Source organism: Moschus berezovskii, chromosome 11 (assembly GCF_049115385.1).
Source record: "Moschus berezovskii isolate FMDL1 chromosome 11, NW_MosBer_1.0, whole genome shotgun sequence".
Lineage (NCBI taxonomy): Eukaryota > Metazoa > Chordata > Mammalia > Artiodactyla > Moschidae > Moschus > Moschus berezovskii.
Window position 1 is genome coordinate 58,407,637 of NC_142470.1, and position 20,879 is coordinate 58,428,515.

Here is a 20,879-nt window from a genome sequence, read left to right on the forward strand (position 1 = left end):
CAAGACTTAGGAAGGCTCATCCACTTCTGTGAAACAGGCACTCCTGAGTCCAGACCGTCATGGGGCCCTGTCCTCCCAAGGTGAGAGGTCTGGCAGTGCAGGGCCCCAAGCTGGGGGACTGGGGTCTGAGTCTCAGCCCAGCCACTTGTGAGCTTTGTCACCTTGGGCCTTCTCCAAGCTTCGCTTTCTTCATAACACATGGCTAGAGATGTCCATGGTGAGGAGGGTTCAAGGTAATGATGGCCATGAGAGGGCCTCGTCAGCTGGATGAGCTTGTTAGTCACTGGTGTTCCTAGAGGTCACTGCTGTCCATTACAGAGGTGGGCAGACAGAGCCCACATGTCCCCTCCCCATCCGGACACTTACTTACTGGGTTGCTAGGCAACAGACACCAGGTCTGTCCCTCTGCTCTGTGTGTCTGTGTGTGTGTGCATACATGCACAGGTTTGCTGGGCATAAGTAGTCACTATCTGCCAGAATCAGATGGAGGGCTTCACACATGGTGGGCTGAGTTCCCAGCACTGGGGAGGTGCCTAGAACTTATAGGTTTCAAATCTCCCCCTTTTCCCGAGGGATCAGGAGCCCTTAGAGGTGGTTGCATTGTAGCAGGCAGGATAGAGCCAGGCAGCTGGGCACAAAGGGGCAGCCCAGTGACCCCACCCACAGCCCGGAGAACAGTGACAAGGTGTTACCGAGAACTACTCTGCCTCCGCCCTCAGGACAGTGAGGCATCCCTGACACCCGTCCCCACCAGCACACCACCACACACTCAGAGGGTGTGGGTGGCAGCCCGTGTGGCTATTTGCAAAGCTTTAGCCCTGTGCACCCAAGGGCAAAACCTTCCTCCTCTGCATACATTGGGTTGGCCAAAACGTTCAGCAGTTTTCTGTAAGATCATGGAGAAAAACCTGAACAACTTTTTGGCCAACCCACTACATGCAGTAGTTCTTTTATTTTTCTTTAAACTTTAACAACTTTTTATTTTGTATTGTATCTATTTCTGCTTCATTGACTATGCCAAAGCCTTTGACTGTGTGGATCACAATAAACTGTGGAACATTCTGAAAGAGATGGGAATCCCAGACCACCTGACCTGCCTCTTGAGAAACCTGTATGCAGGTCAGGAAGCAACAGTTAGAACTGGACATGGAACAACAGACTGGTTCCAAATAGGAAAAGGAGTACATCAAGGCTGTATATTGTCACCCTGCTTGTTTAACTTATATGCAGAGTACATCATGAGAAATGCTGGGCTGGAAGAAGCACAAGCTGGAATCAAGATTGCCGGGAGAAATATCAATAACCTCAGATATGCAGATGACACCACCCTTATGGCAGAAAGTGAAGAAGAACTCAAAAGCCTCTTGATGAAAGTGAAAGAGGAGAGTGAAAAGGTTGGCTTGAAGCTCAACATTCAGAAAACAAAGATCATGGCATCTGGTCCCATCACTTCATGGGAAATAGATGGAAAAACAGTGGAAACAGTGTCAGACTTTATTTTTTTGGGCTCCAAAATCACTGCAGATGCTGATTGCAGCCATGAAATTAAAAGACGCTTACTCCTCGGAAGGAAAGTTATGACCAACCTTGATAGTATATTAAAAAGCAGAGACATTACTTTGCCAACCAAGGTCCGTCTAGTCAAGGCTATGGTTTTTCCTGTGGTCATGTATGGACGTGACAGTTGGACTGTGAAGAAAGCTGATTGCCGAAGAATTGATGCTTTTGAACTGTGGTGTTGGAGAAGACTCTTGGGAGTCCCTTGTACTGCAAGGAGATCCAACAGTCCATTCTAGAGGAGATCAATCCTGGGTGTTCATTGGAAGGACTGATGCTAAAGCTGAAACTGCAATACTTTGGCCACCTCATGCAATGAGTTGACTCACTGGAAAAGACTCTGATGCTGGGAAAGGTTGGGGGTGGGAGGAGAAGGGGATGACAGAGAATGAGATGGCTGGATGGCATCACCGACTCTGTGGACATGAGTTTGAGTGAACTCCGGGAGTTGGTGATGGACAGGGAGGCCTGGCGTGCTGTGATTCATGGGGTCGTGGAGAGTCGGACACGACTGAGCGACTGAACTGAACTGAACTGAACTGATAGCCCATTAACAACATTGTGATAGATTCCGGCGAACAGAGAAGGGACTCAGCTATACACGTACATGTATCCATTTGTGGTTTGTCATTTATTGTATCCCTATATGGGGACAAAAAGATGAAGCAAGCTTGAAGGACCCTTTACATTTACTTAAAAGTAAATAGTTTTAAATTTTTTATTTATTTATTTTAATTGGAAGATAATTACTTTACAACATTGTGATGGTTTTTGCCACATATCAGCTTGAATTGACTATAGCTCTACATGTGTCCCCCCCATCCTGAACACCCCTCCCACCTCCCTCTCCACCCCATCCCTCTAGGTTGTCCCAGAGCACTGGCTTTGGGTGCCTTGCTTCATACATCAAACTCACACTGGTCATCTATTTTGCATCTGGTACTTATATGTTTCAATGCTATTCTTTCAAATCATCCCACCTTCTCCTTCAAGCATAAATAAATTCCTACTATGTGCTAGGAATTGTCCTAGGTACTGGGTCACTTTGGGGAACAAAACCAATAAAGGCCCCACCCATTGGAACTCAGGATAAATGACACAGAGGCCAGATAGGAAAGCTCCCACTGGAGCCCTGCTTCTGAGCCCACTGTGCTGAGTCTGTGCACAGCTCTTATAAGCATGACTCCCTGGTGTCCCAGGTCAGAGAAGCTGAGCAGAAACGGCTGGGAGGCCAGCTCCTGGAGCAGGTGCAGTGAGAGCCCCCAGAACCACAGCCAGTGGCCTGATGGCGTGGGAAGAAACAGAAGAACAAAAAGAGCCACACCAGAGGTTCAGAAGAGCCAGGAGCCATTCGGTGTCAGGGTAAAGGGCCCAGAAGCCTCCAGGACCTGGAGGGTCTTCTGTAGGCTAGTGTTCCCCGGGCTTGACCTTGAGTTGTCAAAAGGAAGCCAAAGTACATCCAGTAGCACCTGACGGAGAATTCAGGGAAGCACATCAATTATCAAGAACTGGGACCTGTCCAAGACGTTCGGGCACAGAAGACACGCGGCTTCCTCTCTCGAGGGAAACTCACTGCAACGCGGGGGCTGCTTCTCTTGGGCGGGTGGAGGGGTCCTTGTCTGTTTTGCTCACTGCAGGACACTCATGTGCTCTGAATGGGGCCTGGCATGGTCTGAACACTCAATAAGTGTTCCTTAAATGAATGAAAGCGTGGAAGTCCAAGCAAGTGAGCTGTTTCCAGCAGTCCTCCACGATGTCCCAAGGGCATCTCCTTGGTGCCCCCAGTGGAGCCCTGGTCACCTGATGGGGCGACACAGTTCCTGTCGTCGTCAACTGACATGCAGATGGGGAAGACACACGCATACACACATGTGCGCACTGACACGTGGCTGCCTAGCGCTAAGGGCTTGGCTTCCCAGCCATTGTGTTCTTTTTTTAAAGTAATTAATTTTTGGCTGTGCTGGGTGAGTCTTCCTTGCTGCACACCGACTTTCTCTAGCTGCAGCATGCGGGGCTACTCTTTGCCATGGTCCATGGGCTTCTCACTGCAGTGGCTTCTCTTGTTTTGGAGCACAGGCTCTAGGCACACTGGCTCTAGTAATTGTGCTGCATAGGCTTAGTTGCCCCCAGGCACGTGGGATCTTCCTGGACCAGGGATTGAACCTGTGTCCCCTGCATTGGGAGGCAAATTCTTAACCTCTGGATCACCAAGGAAGTCTAGCCATTGTGTTCTTTTATCCTCTCTTCAACCTCAGACTGTAGACTGCTATTATTACCCTTTTACAGGTGGAGAAACAGAGGCACAGAGAGGTTAAGTAGCTCCTCAGATTCACACAACTGGTAGAATGGGGAAGTAAGGCTGATGCCATAGCCGGAACATTTAACCACCGTGCTGTCTTGCCTCTCAGTGGGAGTGGGTGTGTGTTCGGGAGTGTCTCTGTGTGCATTTAAGTATGTGTGTGTGTGTACATGTGTGGGTGAAAGGTTCATATCTCTTCCTGGAACCTCTGGTGTCACTGATAGGCAAGGTGATGGTGAGTAAAGAGCCCTGATCAGAGATGCCGCAACCCTCCCTGGATCCCATGGCAGCTCCAGAGTCTGGATATGAGGGGCTTAGGGACAATGGGGAGAGCTACAGGAGGGGTTTGGACACTGTTTTTACAGAAATCATTTGGTTATTTGGGTTGTCCAGGGCCTCACGGCTTCTCCCAGTCACCCCATTATTACCTCCATGCATCCTGAAATATCAACAGCTAGACTCTTACCGAGGGTCTCCTAAAGACATGCTGTGGGCTTTGCAAAAGTTTGCAGGCTGGCACTTTGGCATGGATTGGCTTGTCTGGGTGGTGTCCTATCACTCCTGCTGTCAATTTTCTATGTGGGTTGGGGAGGGGAGACCGGAGATGTGCAGAAGGGTGGTGGGGAGCAATCTTAAGCCCCGGGGATCCCTGACACTGTGGTTGGGGATGTGTGTGTGTGTGTGTAGTGTTGGTGGTGGATCAGTGTGATAGTCATGAGTCAGGGCCCATGGGAAGCTTCCAGGGAGCAGGACCTTCCTCACCTGGCTGGGCCACCTGCCTGCCCAGCTGTCTGCTCCCCTCCAGCCTGTCTGTGGGGCAAGGTCAGGGGCTCCTTGTGCTTCTGGGGTCTGGAAGAGCAGTGTGCAGCCAAGTGGAGTTGGCTGGACACTCTCCCAGGATGGGAAGCAGATGGGAGGCTGCAGCAGCTGGGGCTCAGAACTCACCCAGGCCAGCCTGACCCTCGCCCTGTACTGTGGGGTGGGTTGGGATGGGGGCCAAGAAAGACAGACAGGCTGAGGGACTTGGAGAGGGACAGAGGGGTGGTCAAGAGAGAGTTGGCACAGAGACACACAGGCCAAGTAGGGAGACAGAAGCAGAGCCTGGCCGCCAGAGAGTGGCCTGCAGCCCAAGAAGGCATCGGCACGGTGGGGCCTGGGGTCTCTCTGCCGGCCCCCTGCAGGCCCATGGGCTCCCTCCTAGCACTGGCCTGACTCTGGGAGTGCCAGGCCTCCCATGGTCAGCCACCTTCACTTAGGCCCCAGTAGAAGAAGGCTGAGATTTCCTTAGAACCAGGGAGGTAGCAGCTAGTTGGATGGCTTGGGGACTTTCTAGTTCTTTTTGCTGGTGAAGAAGCTGAACCTTGTAGGGCCTTAGGGCTCTTCTTTGCTCTGCTGCATCCTAGCGTGTGACCTAGGGCCTCCACTTTCCCATTTGCAAAATGGGAACAGCAGCAGCCACCTCCCAAGGGCTGTACAACAGCCAAGGAGTGTGGTGGGCTCCAGATGAGGCCTCTGTCAATGGATTCGCTGACTTCTGTCCCCAGGTCTGGGGGCACAGGGAGCCGAGGACGACCTGGTCCCCTCTCTCAGGAGCTCATGGTGGCACTGTGTGGGGTGAATGGGCAGGTGATGGCAGTTGCACCAACCATAACTCGAGCACAGAGGAGAGAGAAGTCTGTGAAGCTCTTGGAGGCTCAAAGGGAAACACATGTCCCCAGCCTGCAGTGAGGTGGATCTGGAGCCCTCGTTGTCTGAACTGGGGACCCAGCGACCAGCAGAACCCCACCCTCCTGGAGTCTCTGTTTTTGTGGGCAGGAATAACTGGAAGCTAGGCTGTAACCAGAACAGAGGGGACAAGGGGAATGCATGGGGATGCCTCAGTGCTGGTCCTGGTACCTGCGTCCCAGCTCCACCTCTAGCATCTTAGCCCAGGAGGGATCCCCTGTACTTAGCACAGTAACCCTTGTTGTTTCTTACCACTAGGAAAGTTCTTCCATATGTCCTTGACTGACCCTGAGGTCTGAACACATCCATTGGCCTCAATCCAATGGGGCTTATTTATTTATTTAAATATGTATCTATTTATTTGGCTGTGCCGGGTCTTAGTTGAGGCACCAGGATCTTTTATCTTCGTTGCACCTTGCAGGACCTTTAGTTGTGGCATGTGAACTCTCAGTTGTGGCATATGGGATCCAATTCCCTGACCAGGGATTGAACCCAGGGCCTCTGCATGGGAGCACCGTGTCTTAGCCACTGGACCACCAGGAACAGTCCCAGCAGCAAGGAGTTTGGACTGCTGGACCAAGCCATGCTCCTGACCTGGCCTCCTTGTATCACAGGCAGCCACAGCATCCTGCAGCCCAGACCCCTGAAAATTGAATTCACTTCTCTGGTGAGCAGCCTGGTGGGACAGGGGAAAGGTGGCTAGACAGCATTTTCCAGCAACAGTGGTTTCAGTGGGCTTCCCTGATAGCTCAGTTGGTAAAGAATCCACCTGCAATGCAGGAGACCTAGGTTCGATCCCTGGGTGGGGAAGATTCCCCTGGAACCCACTCCAGTATTCTTGCCTGGAAAATCCCACAGACAGAGAAGCCTGGCAGGCTACCTGGGGTCTCCATGAGTCGAACATGACGTAGCGACTAAACCACAGGTGGTTTCAGCTTTGCCCTGGGGTTAGATTGTAAGCTGTTCCAGGGCAGGGCCTCTAACTCCAGTGCCTGTCACAGAGCTGACACTCAGGCGGAACTCGATAAATCTTTGTTGAGTAAATTAATTTTTCCCCCCAGTTCATGGTCCCTAGGTGGAGTCTTCCGGCTCACAAGGGGCTCTGGCCATCACTTTGCATCTCTAAGACCTTGAGAGTCCTCCTAGCCAGGACACAGTATGATCCTTGATTCACACCATGTTCCCTCCCTCAGCAAACAGCAGCCAGCTCCGACTGCTCATAAATTTCCTGCCTGTCACCCGTGGCGCCCGGGCCAGGCGAGGCAGGAGGCGCTGGGGGTGGGCTGAGCCATACCTGCTTTCAGTTCGCTGAGAAATTTGGAGGCCAGAAGCCCAGGCCTCTGCATGTGCCCAGAATAACCTCAGCAGAGCCAGGCCCCTTGGAGATGTGGAAGCAGGTCTGCCAAATGCAAAGATGAATGGGCTGGAATGTTCGAGAAAACACAAACACCCGCTTGCGGTACGGCTTGTGCAAGCTGATTTCACTCCCAAGAAATCTGATACAGGTCTGCCTAAGCACAGGAAAAGCATGTGGATGTATGGACCTAGAGAGTATCTACTGAGCGAAGTAAGTTAGACAGGGAAAGACAAATGTCATGTGATATCACTTATAGGTGGAATCCAAAAGTGATACAAGCGAAGGTATTTACAAAACAGAAACAGACTCCCAGACATAGAGAACAAGCTTATGGCTACTAACAGGGAAAACAATGGGAAGGGATGAATTAGGAGTTTGCAATTAACATATACACACTACTGTATGCAATAGAAAAATAGTAAGGACATATAGCCCAGGGAACTATATTCAATATCTTGTAATAATCTACAATGGAAAAGAATCTGAAAAAGAATATATATATATATATATATATATGAATCACTTTGCTGTATACCTGAAATTAATACAACATTGTAAATCAACTGTGGTGGTGGTGGTTTAGAACTAAGTCGTGACCAACTCTTTGCGACCCCATGGACTGTAGCCTGCCAGGCGCCTCTGTCCATAGCATTTCCCAGGCAGGAATATTGGAATGGGTTGCCATTTCCTTCTCCAGGGATTTCCTGATCCATGAATCAAACTTGTGTCTCCTGCTTGGCAGGCGGATTCTTTACCACTAAACCACCTTAAGACTTCCCTGGTTGTCCCGTGGTTAAGAATCCACCTTGTGAAGCAGGGGATATAGGTTCCATCCCTGGTCTGGGAAGATTCCACATGCCTCAGGGTGACTAAGGCTGGGTGTCACAACCCTAAAGCTTGTGCTCCACAACGAGAAGCGACCATAAAGGGAAGCCCATGCAATACAACCAGAGAGTAGCCCATGCAGCAACGAAGATCCAGTGTAGCCAAAAATAAATAAAATTTAAATGGAAATAGTAAGGAAATAAAAAACAAAAAAATTTAAAAACTAGGAAAAGGAAAGAAAAGGAAAAGCGTGTGGAAGAGCAATCACCTACATAGCTATCATGGTTTTTCTGGGTGGGGAGAGGGAGGTGACTTAAATGGTTTTCTTCTGTTTAGTTGTCTTGTGTTTTTTAAGTTTTCTACAATTAACCTGTACTGAAGAATTGATGCTTTGGACTGTGGTGCTGGAGAAGACTCTTGAGAGTCCCTTGGACTGCAAGGAGATCCAACCAGTCCATTCTAAAGGAATCAATCTTGGGTGTTCATTGGAAGGACTGATGCTAAAGCTGAAACTCCAATACTTTGGCCACCTCATGCGATGAGTTGACTCACTGGAAAAGACTCTGATGCTGGGAGGGATTCGGGATAGGAGAAGACGGGGACGACAGAGAATGAGATGGCTGGATGGCATCACCGACTCTGTGGACATGAGTTTGAGTGAACTCCGGGAGTTGGTGATGGACAGGGAGGCCTGGCGTGCTGTGATTCATGGGGTTGCAAAGAGTCGGACATGACTGAGCGACTGAACTGAACTGAACTGAACTGCACCTATGCATGTACGGAAGTTTTAATGGTTTTATTGAGATTATAGTTTACCCACTTAAAGCTTACAATCCAATAGATTCTAGGATTTCCACTAAAATGTGGCCATCACCACAACCAATTTAGAGCATTTTCTCCCCCGCTTTTTTCTTTTAATATTTGGTTGCACTGGCTCTTAGTTGCAGCCCGCTGGATATTGATTGCCGTGTGCTTTGCAACATGTGGGATCTTTTTTCTTTTTAGTGCAGCCTCAGCATCTTTAGTTGTGGCATGTGGGATCTAGTTCCCTGACTAGGAGTAGAACCCCCAGGGCCCCCTGCATTGGCAATGTAGAGTCTTAACCACTGGACCACCATGGAAACGCCCAACTTAGACCATTTTTATCAGCTCCAAAAGAGACCCTGTATGCTTTAGCAGTCCCTGTCTCCTTCCCAGTTCTGGGCAACCACAAATCTATAGATTTCCCCGTTATGAACATTTTGTGTGAATGGAATCATATAATACTTGAACATTTGTGTCTGGATCCTTTCACCTAGCACACTGTTTTCAAGGTTTATCCAAGTCCTGTTATGTGTCAGTACTTCATGCCTTTTTATGGCTGAGTAATATTCTTTTGTATGAATATACCACATTTCACTTGTTTATTCATTATGAATATGATTTCAGTAATTTAAAAATTGTGCTTATTGAAGCAACTTAGCGTACACACCATCTTGGGATTCCCAGTGGTTAGGACTTGGCACTTTCACTGCCACGGGCTGGGTTCAATCCCTGGTCAGAGAACTAAGATCCCACAAGCTGTGTAGCTCAGCTTTCCCTATACACTGCCCCCCCACAAAAAAAAGATGAAAGTAACATAATGCCTGATAGTGTGGGTCTTGCAAAATACATCTCTGATGCCCTCCCTGCTTGTCTTTTTTTTTTTTTAGTATTTAAAAAAATGGATAAATTTGAAAAGTTTTTGCTTGCCCTGGGTCTTTGTGGCTATGTTTGGGCTTTTTCTAGTTGTGGCGAGTGGGGGCTACTCTCTAGCTGCCGTGCTCAGGCTGCTCATTGCAGTGCCTTCCGCTGTTGCAGAGCACGGCTCTAGAGCACAGGCTTGATCGTTGTGGTTCATGGGCTTAGTTGCTCCACAGCATGTGCGATCTTCCCAGAGCAGGGATAGAACCCATGTCTCCTACACTGGGACATGGGGAGGTGGATTCTTTACCACTGAGTCACCAGGGAAGCCTCATTTTTTTTCATGTTTTGGCTGCACCATGTAGCCTATGGGATCTTAGTCCCCCAACCAGGGATTGAACCCACGCCACCTGCGTTAGAAGCATGGAGTGTTTACTACTGGACTGTCAGGGAAGTCCCTGTCTTTCATATTTTAGTGTTAAAATAGCATTTACAATCTGACTGCTCCTTTAAGGACAAACCATAAACAAAAAACAAAACTCAGGATTTCATTACCATGTGATGCCTTTTTCTGCTTATAAAAGGCTGAATCCAAATTGCTTATCTATAGAAAAAATGTATAATTTGAAAACAGTGAAACATGGTTAAGTATCATTTAAAATGAACTCATAAGGTAAAATAACTTACAGGTAGAAATAATTTTTTAAAATGCCCCTACAGTGATAAAGTTACTCTGTAGCACACAAAAGTGATCAAGAGAGGAAACCAATCCACTTAAAGCCAGAGACAGATTTAGTAAGCAGAGGAGGTATAATTAGAAATTTAAAAACTGGAAGTGAACAAAAGCAGAAAGATGCAATACGGTTCCTGAATTCACAACAGTTACAGGCACAGTTAGCCAAAATGTCCAGTGACACATTTGAAATAGGAAACCTATCTGTGGCACAAAATCGCTACATTAAATAAAATGGCAGTAACTGGAAATATTTATTCACGTGGACCGGAAATAAATAGCAAATATTTATTGAGATGCTACTGTGTGTCCAGACAGTTTTAGGCCCTGAGGCTACAACAGCCAACAAAACAGACCACATCTCTGGCCTTGTGGAGCTGATGTTCCGACCACAAATGAATGAACAATCAAAAGATGATTTCTGGAACTTCCCTGGCAGTCCAGTGGTTAGGACTCTGTGCTTTCACTTCTGAGGTTGCAGGTTCCATCTTTGCTTGGGGAACTAAGATCCCATAAGCTGTGCGGTGTGGCCAAAAAAAAAGATGATTCCTGAATGTGATCAACGCAGCCACTTTGTCACACTGACCAAATCACCTCTATCGGACTCCACACATCAGACCTGCTGAAAGGGACCTTGTCTAGTCATTTTTAAAGTTTACGATAGTAAGACTTTTTGATGCTTTCAAACTGTAGTGCTGGAGAAGACTCTTGAGAGTCCCTTGGACAGCCAGGAGGTCAAACCAGTCAATCCTAAAGGACATGAACCCTGAATATTCATTGAAAGGACTGATGCTGAAGCTCCAATACTTTGGCCACCTGATGTGAAGAGCCAACTCATTGGAAAAGACCTTGATGCTGGGCAAGATTGAGGGCAAGAGAAGGAGCGACAGGGGATGAGATAGTTGGATGGCATCATCGACTCAATGGACCTGAGTTTGAACAAACTCCAGGAGACAGTGAAGGACAGGGAGGCCTGGCGTGCTGCAGACCATAGAGTTGCAAAGAGTAAAGCAACTGAACAACAACAACGCTAGTGACAGGCAGAACCTGTATTTAAAGGGCATCTTCTTTGTTGAGGGACCATGTAGGGGGCTCCTCAGGACAATGAAACCCTTACCCAGCCATACCCAGAGCCTTGGCTGCAGTGGAAACGACCCACCCACAAAAAGTCCAGAGCTGGGTGGGATGCAAGCTGTGTTTCTCACCTGGAGCAGGATGTGGCCAGGGGTTACGTGAGAAGGAGTCTGTGGTGTGGTTGTCACAGTGGAGAGTAAGCCCAACGCTCTCCTCTGTATTTGCAATTATGCTTGCAAGTGCGCCTGTGTACACACACCTATACACACACCTTGCCTCTTCTGAAGGGACGGCATAGGTAGATTTGTCTCCTATCTTTCAGCCACAGCTGATGGGTCCATGGTAAGAAATCTGACTGAGGCTAGACCAATTGCCTGCCTTCACCGGGCCTTTGGGGTGGGGAGGTTGAGAGATGGGGTCGATGGGGAGACAGGCAGTAAAGAAGCAGGGCATGGATGCGGCCGAGTGATGTGGTTGGCAGGCACCTGGAAGGAAGGGCCATAGATTGCCCCTTGAGGTTTGCAAGCTTTCCTGAGACTTTCCTCCAGCCTCCCTGAAATGCCCTTTCATTGTTGTTTAGCTGCTAAGTCATGTCAGACTCTTTGGGACCCAGTGGTCTTTAGCCCATCAGACTTCTCTGTCCATGGGATTTCCCAGGCAAGAATACTAGAGTGGGTTGCCATTTCCTCCTCCAGGGGATCTTCCCAACTCAAGGATCAAACTCATGTCTCCTGCATTGGTGGGCAGATTCTTTACCACTGAACCACAGGGAAGCCCCTTGGGTAGCCTTGAATAATGGAAGGATTGGAATGAGTTTCTTCCCCTCGCAATGCAGTCACAATCACACAATCAAAAGAAAATGCTGGGTAAATAAAACCATACACATTTCTTGACTGCAGGATTTTTCAGAGCTTTTAATATGTCCATATATACTGTGACTTTCTCCCGGGAATCTTCGTGACCCAGGGATCAAACCTGGGTCTCCTGCATTGCAGGCAGACTCTTTATCAGCTGAGCCACCAGGGAAGCCCATACAGTGACTTTCCAAGGTGGGGCCAAGGTCTGTGATGTTTCCAAAACCCATGGGATATGCCTCACCTGGCTCATACTCTGCAGAGCAACCCTTTGGGGAGTGCTTATCCACGTGCATGGACTTGTACTTGCCATACAGGTGAAGGAACTAAATCATAGAGAGAGCGCGCCAGCTTCCCAAGGTCACACAGCTGGTTAATTGCAGAAAAGGTCCTGGCACCTAAGACTTCCCGTTGTTCGTCCCGCCACGCCCCAGTTGACATAAGGCTTCCTTGGACGGATGATGTTATGTGTGGGATTCCTGGTCCAAGGTGGGTGGTGGAAGGCAGGTCCAGTATAGACACGAGGGAAAGGGTGGGGTTGAGAACTGAAGGTCAGGCCTTGGGCGGGTGGTAGCCATGGCTTCCGTGGAGTCTGAGAGCCCTACCGATGGCTTGGGGCAGAGCCCAGCTGGGCGGCCGCGCCTTGACAGAGCAGCCAGTGGGCCGGCTCCAGCTGCCCCAGCCTCGCGCGCCTTCTCTGACCGCAGGCGGACTGAGCAAGGGAGGAACTCGGGGCCAGTCCTCGGCTGGCCCGCCCAGGCAGCCAGCGCCGGGATGACGCGGCTGTAAATCACCCCGTGGACCACAGACCCAGTGCCATCCCCATGGGTTTCCTTTCCGCTTCTTAATCCTCCTCTTCAGACTCGGTAACAAAAAGCAGATTCCTGCTGGGGCCAGCACGCACGGGCTCGGAGAATGTGAGCCCGAACTCACCACATCAAGATGCTGCCTCCTCTCACTTTTCCTTTTACCCCTGCCTTAGCCTCTATTAGCCGGAGGACACTCCCTCCTCCTGGCGGGGCTCCCTCGCCCTCCCTGGACCCCACTTCCAGCCTTGCCCCAGCCTCTACTTTGGCCGCCTGCCCATCGGCCGCCCAGGCCTGAGGCTCACCGGGGCCTGTGGTTAGCAGCCCCTCCAGCCTCGTGGTTTGGCTCCAGCCCGGCTCCCCAAGCCTCCCTTTCAGCAGGAGTTGCCTTCGCGTGTTAGGATAAACAGCACCGATCAGGGTTCAAATGCTGGTGCTGCCAACTCGTAGGTAGCACTTACCTCTGAGATGGGGGATGTGAGAAGGTTCCCTGGCACGTCGGAGGTGCCTGACAGCTGTTCTGTTCCAAAAATAAGTGCTTAGCTGTTTGTTCAGGGTTGTTGCAAGAAGCAAGAGAGAGGTATTTGGCACTGCTTTGCTAGGGGTTTGCGTGCCCAGTTAAGGGATGGTTGTTCTCCTGAGTGTTCTTAGGTGGACTTGGAGCCCCCGAAGAGCCTCCCCACCAGCTCTTAATCTCCCTCCAAAGCTAAAGCCCTGGCAGCCCCCATGACCTCTCTCCATCTCCTGTCCCTTCCTATAGCAAATCCTACCCTTTGGTCAGTTTTCTCATGAGCAACACCAAGTTCAGTGGCCAGAGTGAAGTTTCTGAGGATCAGGACTGCAAGGGACTGAAAGATGGTCTAACCTAAGGGTTTTCCAATTTGCCCCAAAGCACCTGAGTTCTCAGAGACTTCACCAGGCTCCACGTTGGAAGAAATACTGTAGACTCTGGGTCCCCTTCTCTCTGTGTCCCGCATCCTCTCCTGATTCAAATAGACCGGAACCGTGCTCATCTGTTTTCTGCATTAGAATTTCAAGGTCAGACTTCATTGCTATTTTATTTCCGCTAGATGAAGACAGTGTCATTTTATAGATGAGAACACTGAGGCCTAGCTGACAGAGGGATGGGCCGCACCTAAAGTCGGCCTCTTGGCTGCTGGTGTAGTGTCTTGTCGGAAGGATGTGGGGGAAGGAGGTAAGGATGCCATTCCTGTGGGCAGGGGCAGGGCTGACTCTAACAGTCCTTGGAAGTGTGACCTGGGGATTGTAGGTCACACCTGGATATCAGGACCAGGGGTCCCTGAGCTGCTTCTACCCACTACACCCCTTCCCATCCCCCAAACCAACTAAATCAGCTTGTGTGCTAAGTCGATTCAATCTTGCCTATGCTCTGTGACCCCATGGACTGTAGCCCACCAGGCTCCTCTGTCCATGGGATTCTCTAGGCAAGAATACTGGCATGGGTTGCCATGCCCTCCTCCAGGGGATCTTCCCGACCTAGTGATCAAACCTATGTCTCCTGTGTCTCCTGCATTGGCAAGCGGGTTCTTCACCACTAGCGCCACCTGGGAAGCCCAACTCAATCAGCAGTGGCTCTGAAATGCAGTAGGGGTGGGGTGGGGAGTAAGGGGACACTGTGGGCTCTGGTGGCAGCCAGTCCTGGGTCCAAATGGTGGCTCCATCCCTTACTGAACCTTTCAAGATGCAGTCCCTGCCTGAGCCATATGGGTCCTTCCTGGGGAAACCATGAGGGTAAGTAAGAGCAGGTGCTACGGGTGCCGGCACCTGGTACAGGCTGGCTTTCTGGAGTTAGGAGCAGTGTGTGTGTGTGCTTCTGACCATTGGTTGTTTCTTTTTCTAAAAAATTGTTTATTTGTCTGTGCCAGGTCTCAGTTGCAGCACGTGGGACCTTTAGTTGTGGCATGTGGGATCCAGTTCCCTGATCAGGGATGGAACCCGGGTCCCTTGCATTGGGAGCAAGGAGTCTCAGCCACTGGACCACCAGGATATCCCCGTTGGTTGTTTCTTTTTGTTTGTTGAGGTATAGTTGATTTAAAAGATTATGTTATTTTCAGTTGTATAATATAGTGAATCAAAATTTTTAGAGATTATATTCCATTTAAAGTTATTATAAAATATTGGCTATATTTCCTGCACCATACAATATATCCTTTTAGCTTAGCTATTTTGTTTTATGTTTGCTTCTTAGCTTTATTATTTGTTTTGTATTGGAGTGTGTTTGATTTGGGGGCTTCCCTGGTGGCTCAGTTGGTAAAGAATCTGCCTGCAGTACAGGAGACTGCCTCTCGTTTTAGTTTCAGGTGTCCAGTAAAGTGATTAGTTATACATACACATATACCTATTCTTTTTCAGATTCGTTTTCCATATAGGTTATTACAGAGTATTGAGTAGAGTTCCCTGTGCTATACAGTAGGTCCTTGTTGATTATCTATTTTATATATAGTAGCGTATATGTTAATCTGATCCTCCTAATTTATCCCTTTCCTCCCATTGGCTGTTTCTTTCAGGAGTGACCAGCCATGGGCTCGCCTGAGGATGCTGCTGTGGGCCCTCTTTCCAAGTCAAGCTTGAGGAGAAGGTGAGCTTGCCAAGTCCAGCCTCGTCTTCCTCTCTAAGATGCCAGCGGATGCTCAGACCACCACCTCTCAGGACAAAAGCTAGCCTGCCTCCCTCTCCCCTTCTCCCCACACCCCCACCCCAGCCACTCTACGGTGACTTTGTACTTTGCTCTCTGCCTGGTAGGGTGGGGAGAGCAAAGCCTTCGCCTTGCCCAGGCCTGAGGCCCACCATCCTTCTGGCAGCAGAAATTCATTGCCAAAGATTCAACAGGGACACTGAACAAACTGGGGGTGAGAAGACCCCACAGTGAAAAGCCACACTGCGGCTCTGTGACCTTTGCTCCTCGTGTTGCCCGGGTCCCCTCTCAGGCCAAAGACGGATCGACACTTCTACTAGGAACTCATGGAAGAGATGGATGTTTGGTGACTTCAGACCTGACCTGGAACTGTCTTTCTCCACTGGGCCCTGAGCTGGCTGGACCCAAGATAAACCTTCTAGGGGCTGTGAGAGGGAGGCTGGGGGTGCCTCTGGGGAGCGGGATCTGAGATCCCAGCCCCTGTCTCCCTCCCACTGGCTGCCCAGGCCTCTGACCTTGATTTTCCATGTTCCCTGGGCCCAGGCTCCTTCTTGGGCCCTCAGCATCATGAGAAGTGAGTGTGTAGGGGGAGCAGCACCCATACCCCACCCCTGGGACTTGCCTCGAGGTGACCTGCCCCCAGCTGGCCTGGCCAGCCACTCCTTGCCAGGGGCCCACCCTCCTGACAGGACACACAAGATGGTGCCCTGCCTGGAGGCCAATGTTCTGTGACAGTTCAAGGGGGCAGAGGGGAGGAAGGGACCAGGGGAATGGGCCAGTAATGTGGGGAGGAAGGCGTGTTCAAAGCAAGGCCTGTTCTTTCCTTGTGCTCACAAGGCCAAAGCTGTTCACATCTGTGCTCAACCATCTGCTTCAAATTGAAGTAAAAGCCCCAATGTGTAAAGAAAACACTTGCTTGAGTTGATGGACTCTGTGGGTGACCAGGACTTTGGCCAGTCAGCCAGGGGGAGGAGAGAGGTTGAGAGTCCTTCAGAAATGAGCAGTGTGTGAATGAGTGTGTGTGTGTGTATGTGTGTGACAGGGTGGGTGGAGTGGGGCCCTCGCCGTGGCCCTGGCCTTGACTAGTGACCAGGAGGCCAGGGCTTTCTCTGCTTGGGCCTCATTTACTCCATACCGTGAGTTTATAAGGTGGGGACTGAATTTGTTATCCCGTTGTACAGATGAGGAACCTGAGTACAGAAGAAGACAGGGCAGGTCAGTGACAAAGCCAGCTCTCACACGGTGACCTCACTCCAAAGCCTCTGCTCTTAACACCTTTCCAGCCCAGTAAGCCAGTTCCGGCCCAAGGTCTTGGCGTGGCTTTGTCCCATCCAGGCGCTGCCGTGGGCCTTGGGTGGGACAGTAACAGCCCAGCACAGGTGGTTGGGTTGTGGTTTAGTCGCTCAGACGTGTCCAATTCTTGTGACGCCATAGGCTCTAGCTCACCAGGTTCCTCTCTCCATGGGATTGCTCCTCTCTCCAGACAAGAATACTGGAGTGGGTTGCCATTTCCTTCTCCCAGGGAACTTCCCGACCCAGGGATCGAACCCTGGCCTCCTGTGCTGCAAGCGGTCTCTTACATTGCAGGTGGATTGGATTCTTTACCAACTGAGTCACCAGGGAAGCCCTCATGGGGATGGGGGAAGGGTAATTAGAAAAGAACTCTGAAAGGAATGTCAGGGTGGAGGGCTGTAGGAGGGGCAGAGGTCTTGAAGGATGAATAGGAGTTTTCTGAGCAGAGGAATGGAAGAAGAACTTTCTATGCAGAGAAGTCTTTAGCCCTCAAAGGAGGTTAGAATCACCTAAAGAGGTTATTAAATATTGACATAAAGTGTTAATGACAAAATTCCATCTTCAGAAATTCTGCTATATTGATCTGGGCACCTGGAACTTTTAAAAGCTCCCCAAGTGATTCCAATGTGCAGGCAAGGTTGAGAGTTACTGGATTAAGTGGGGTTAGATCACTGACAAAAAAAGTGATTTAGAATCACTGATGTGGAACACAGGCTGTGCTAAAAGTGTGGACATATGTGTGTGTGTGTGTGTGTGTACAAATAGACAAGCAAATAATTGTGATACCATCAGATGTCCATGTGAATGTATACACACATATGAGTGACAAGAAGTTCCACGTTTTTCTTTTCTAGCTTCTCTCCCAATACAGCAGCTTCGATTCTTTTGTGTGCACACACACACACACACACACACACACACACACACCCTCTCTCTCTCCTTCTTGAACGCACATGCATGCCCAGATATCCACCGTGTACATCCCCAGGGAAGAAAAATCCATTTCCCAGAGATTCACATTTCATTGGCAGCCTTCTCAACAGTTTGTGTAAATAACCATGCAAGAAGACCCTCACCAAAATAAAAGTGATAAAGAGCCGCTTTCCTGGAGCCTTGAGAGCACTTGTCCTGTTTCAGCTGAGGGTGTGGTCACAGGGCCTCTGCAGATTCGTTTACACACACACCCTCCATGCGCTATTGTTTTCTCTGGGTCCTGGCCCCACACACCAGGGGTGGCTCAGTCGCGGAGGGTGCGTACCCATGTAGGAGGCCATGTGTGTACACTCCATGTCCACGTGTGTACCTCTGGTTCATGCTTGGTTCCTGGAGCGTGCGTGCTTCTAGCTCTCCAAAGGGCAAAACCACAAAGAAGAGCTCTGGAAGTTGGAGAGCCCCCCAAGTTCAAAGCTGAGTGTCCTCAGGCTCTTCAAAAACAACATGCACACAGGCTGCCTGCTCCTTCTTGGTTCCGACCTCAGATGGTTCCAGAAGAGAGGTGTAAATTCTGGGGAAGGGGTTCCACAAGTCCCCGGGCCACTTTCTGGGGTCATTGCATGGCCAGGGCCTCTGGATTACATCTCCCCACACCGTCCTTCCTCCCATCCCCATGGCCCACCACGTGGTCCTGGACCTCCCCAAATCCCCGCCACTTCGTCATGTCCCATTTCTTTTCCTGATTAACCCGCCCACCCATCTCCCCTTCCTCACAAGTCAGTGAGATGCAAGAGCTGGGAGTCCCAAGGGCAGGGAACTGGGTAGCAGAGCTAGGAGCAGAGACTGCATAGGGAGCAAAGGTGCAGACAGGTCTCCTTTGTGCCCAAGATACGGGGCAGAGAGTTGGGCACTGCTAATTGGGCTGAACTGGGGCTGTACTGGGGCTTCCCTGATGGCTCAGACAGTAAAGAATCTGCCTCCAATGCGAGAGACCTGGATTTGACCCCTGGGTCAGGAAGATCCCCTGGAGAATGGAATGGCCACCCACTCTGGTATTTTTGCCCAGAGAATCCCATGGACAGAGGAGCCTGGCAGGATACACTCCATGGGGTCACAAAGAGTGACTTTGTGTCCACTCAGTCAGACACAACTGAGTGGCTAACACACAACAACACAAGGGCTGTACTGGGGGAGGGAGTCAGTCGGGGGACCTACTGGGGAGCTAGAGTAGGGGTTACACTTGCCTCCCACCTTCCACTTGGCTTCCTGAGCTACAAAGTGGCTATTGCCAGCAGCCCAAGTGACAAATAATCTAGCCCTCTCAAAGCAAGACTCTGACATCTCCAAGTGTCTCTTTCAGCAGATTCATGTAGCCACTCTCCTTCTGACTCTCTGCCACCTGCATGGATGCTTGCTGTTTTCAGGCTCCAGGCAGACAGGGAGGCTGGAGGGGGCCCCACCTGAGCGAGGTGGGGAGGGGAGAGAGCGGCTGGCTTCACCCTTTGCCCCAAGGATCCTACCTTCTCACAGTCTATTCTGGTCTCTTGGACCCCAGGCAGGCTGTGTCTGCCTCCCTGAAGCCAGGGACCCCAAGAAATCTGGCTTAATAAATAACAACTTTGTTTTGTAACTATTTGGGCACGTGTCTAATCTCCAGATGGCACTGTGAATTCCTAGAGGGCAGAGATTAGATCAATCACGTCAACAAATCCTTGAAAAGGCTTTGTACAATGTATATATCGGTTTCTTTGTTGAATGGATAAAATATGAAAAATATGGTAATTCATGCATTTATTTTCTTCCTTCCACAAATAACTACCAAGCAGCTAATTTGTTAAGACCTGAGACAACAGGGCGCAGGCCTTTCAGTTCAGTTCAGTCGCTCAGTCGTGTCCAACTCTCCGCGACCCCATGAATCACAGCACGCCAGGCCTCCCTGTCCATCACCAACTCCCGGAGTTCACTCAAACTCATGTCCACAGAGTCGGTGATGCCATCCAGCCATCTCATTCTCTGTCGTCCCCTTCTCCTCCCACCCCCAACCTTTCCCAGCATCAGAGTCTTTTCCAGTGAGTCAACTCGTCGCATGAGGTAGCCAAAGTATTGCAGTTTCAGCTTTAGCATCAGTCCTTCCAATGAACACCCAGGATTGATCTCCTTTAGAACGGACTGGTTGGATCTCCTTGCAGTCCAAGGGACTCTCAAGAGTCTTCTCCAGCACCACAGTTCAAAAGCATCAATTCTTCGGCGATCAGCTTTCTTCATAGTCCAACTCTCACATCCATACATGACCACGGGAAAAACCATAGCCTTGACTAGACGGACCTTGGTTGGCAAAGTAATGTCTCTGCTTTTTAATATACTATCAAGGTTGGTCATAACTTTCCTTCCGAGGAGTAAGCGTCTTTTAATTTCATGGCTGCAATCAGCATCTGCAGTGATTTTGGAGCCCAAAAAAATAAAGTCTGACACTGTTTCCACTGTTTTTCCATCTATTTCCCATGAAGTGATGGGACCAGATGCCATGATCTTTGTTTTCTGAATGTTGAGCTTCAAGCCAACCTTTTCACTCTCCTCTTTCACTTTCATCAAAAGGCTTTTGAGTTCCTCTTCACTTTCTGCCATAAGCGTAGTGTCATCTGCATGTCTGAGGTTATTGATATTTCTCCCGGCAATCTTGCCTTTACCAAGGACTCAAAGAAGCTCAAGAAGCTTCCCTGGTGGCTCAGATGGTAAAGAATCTGCTGCAGTGCAGGAGACCCCGATTCAGTCCCTAGGTTGGCCCTGGAGAAGGAAATGGCAACACACTACACTATTCTTGCCTGGGAAATTCAATGGACAGAGAAGCCTGGTGGGCTACAGTCCATGAAGTAGCAAAGAGCAGGACTCGACTGAGCGACTAACACTTTCACTTTTAAAGAGGCTCAAAGGGAGAAGCTCCAGAGCAGAGGGGAGCCCAGGCTTGAAGCTTTTTACTCTTTCTGTGGCTGAGCCTTTGCGCACTCCTGCAAAGAGGAGAGCTTCACAGCACGTGTGCCTGGCCTGCAGGAGGTGCTGAATAAACGTTTATCAAGGTGTGTGGATGAATGAATGAATGCAGCCCCA

General features: G+C 49.8%; 1 protein-coding gene across 1 annotated transcript in view; it reads left to right on the forward strand.

Annotated features, from left to right (window-relative positions):
* ATOH8 (atonal bHLH transcription factor 8) overlaps positions 1 to 19,459 on the forward strand; it is a 46,656-nt gene extending 27,197 nt beyond the window's left edge. Inside the window, exon 3 of the mRNA XM_055400299.2 lies at positions 15,421 to 19,459. Within this exon, the coding sequence (XP_055256274.1) occupies positions 15,421 to 15,426 (6 nt within the window). The 3' untranslated portion in view covers positions 15,427 to 19,459. The remainder of the gene's footprint in view (positions 1 to 15,420) is intronic.
* Positions 19,460 to 20,879: the final 1,420 nt, after the last annotated feature.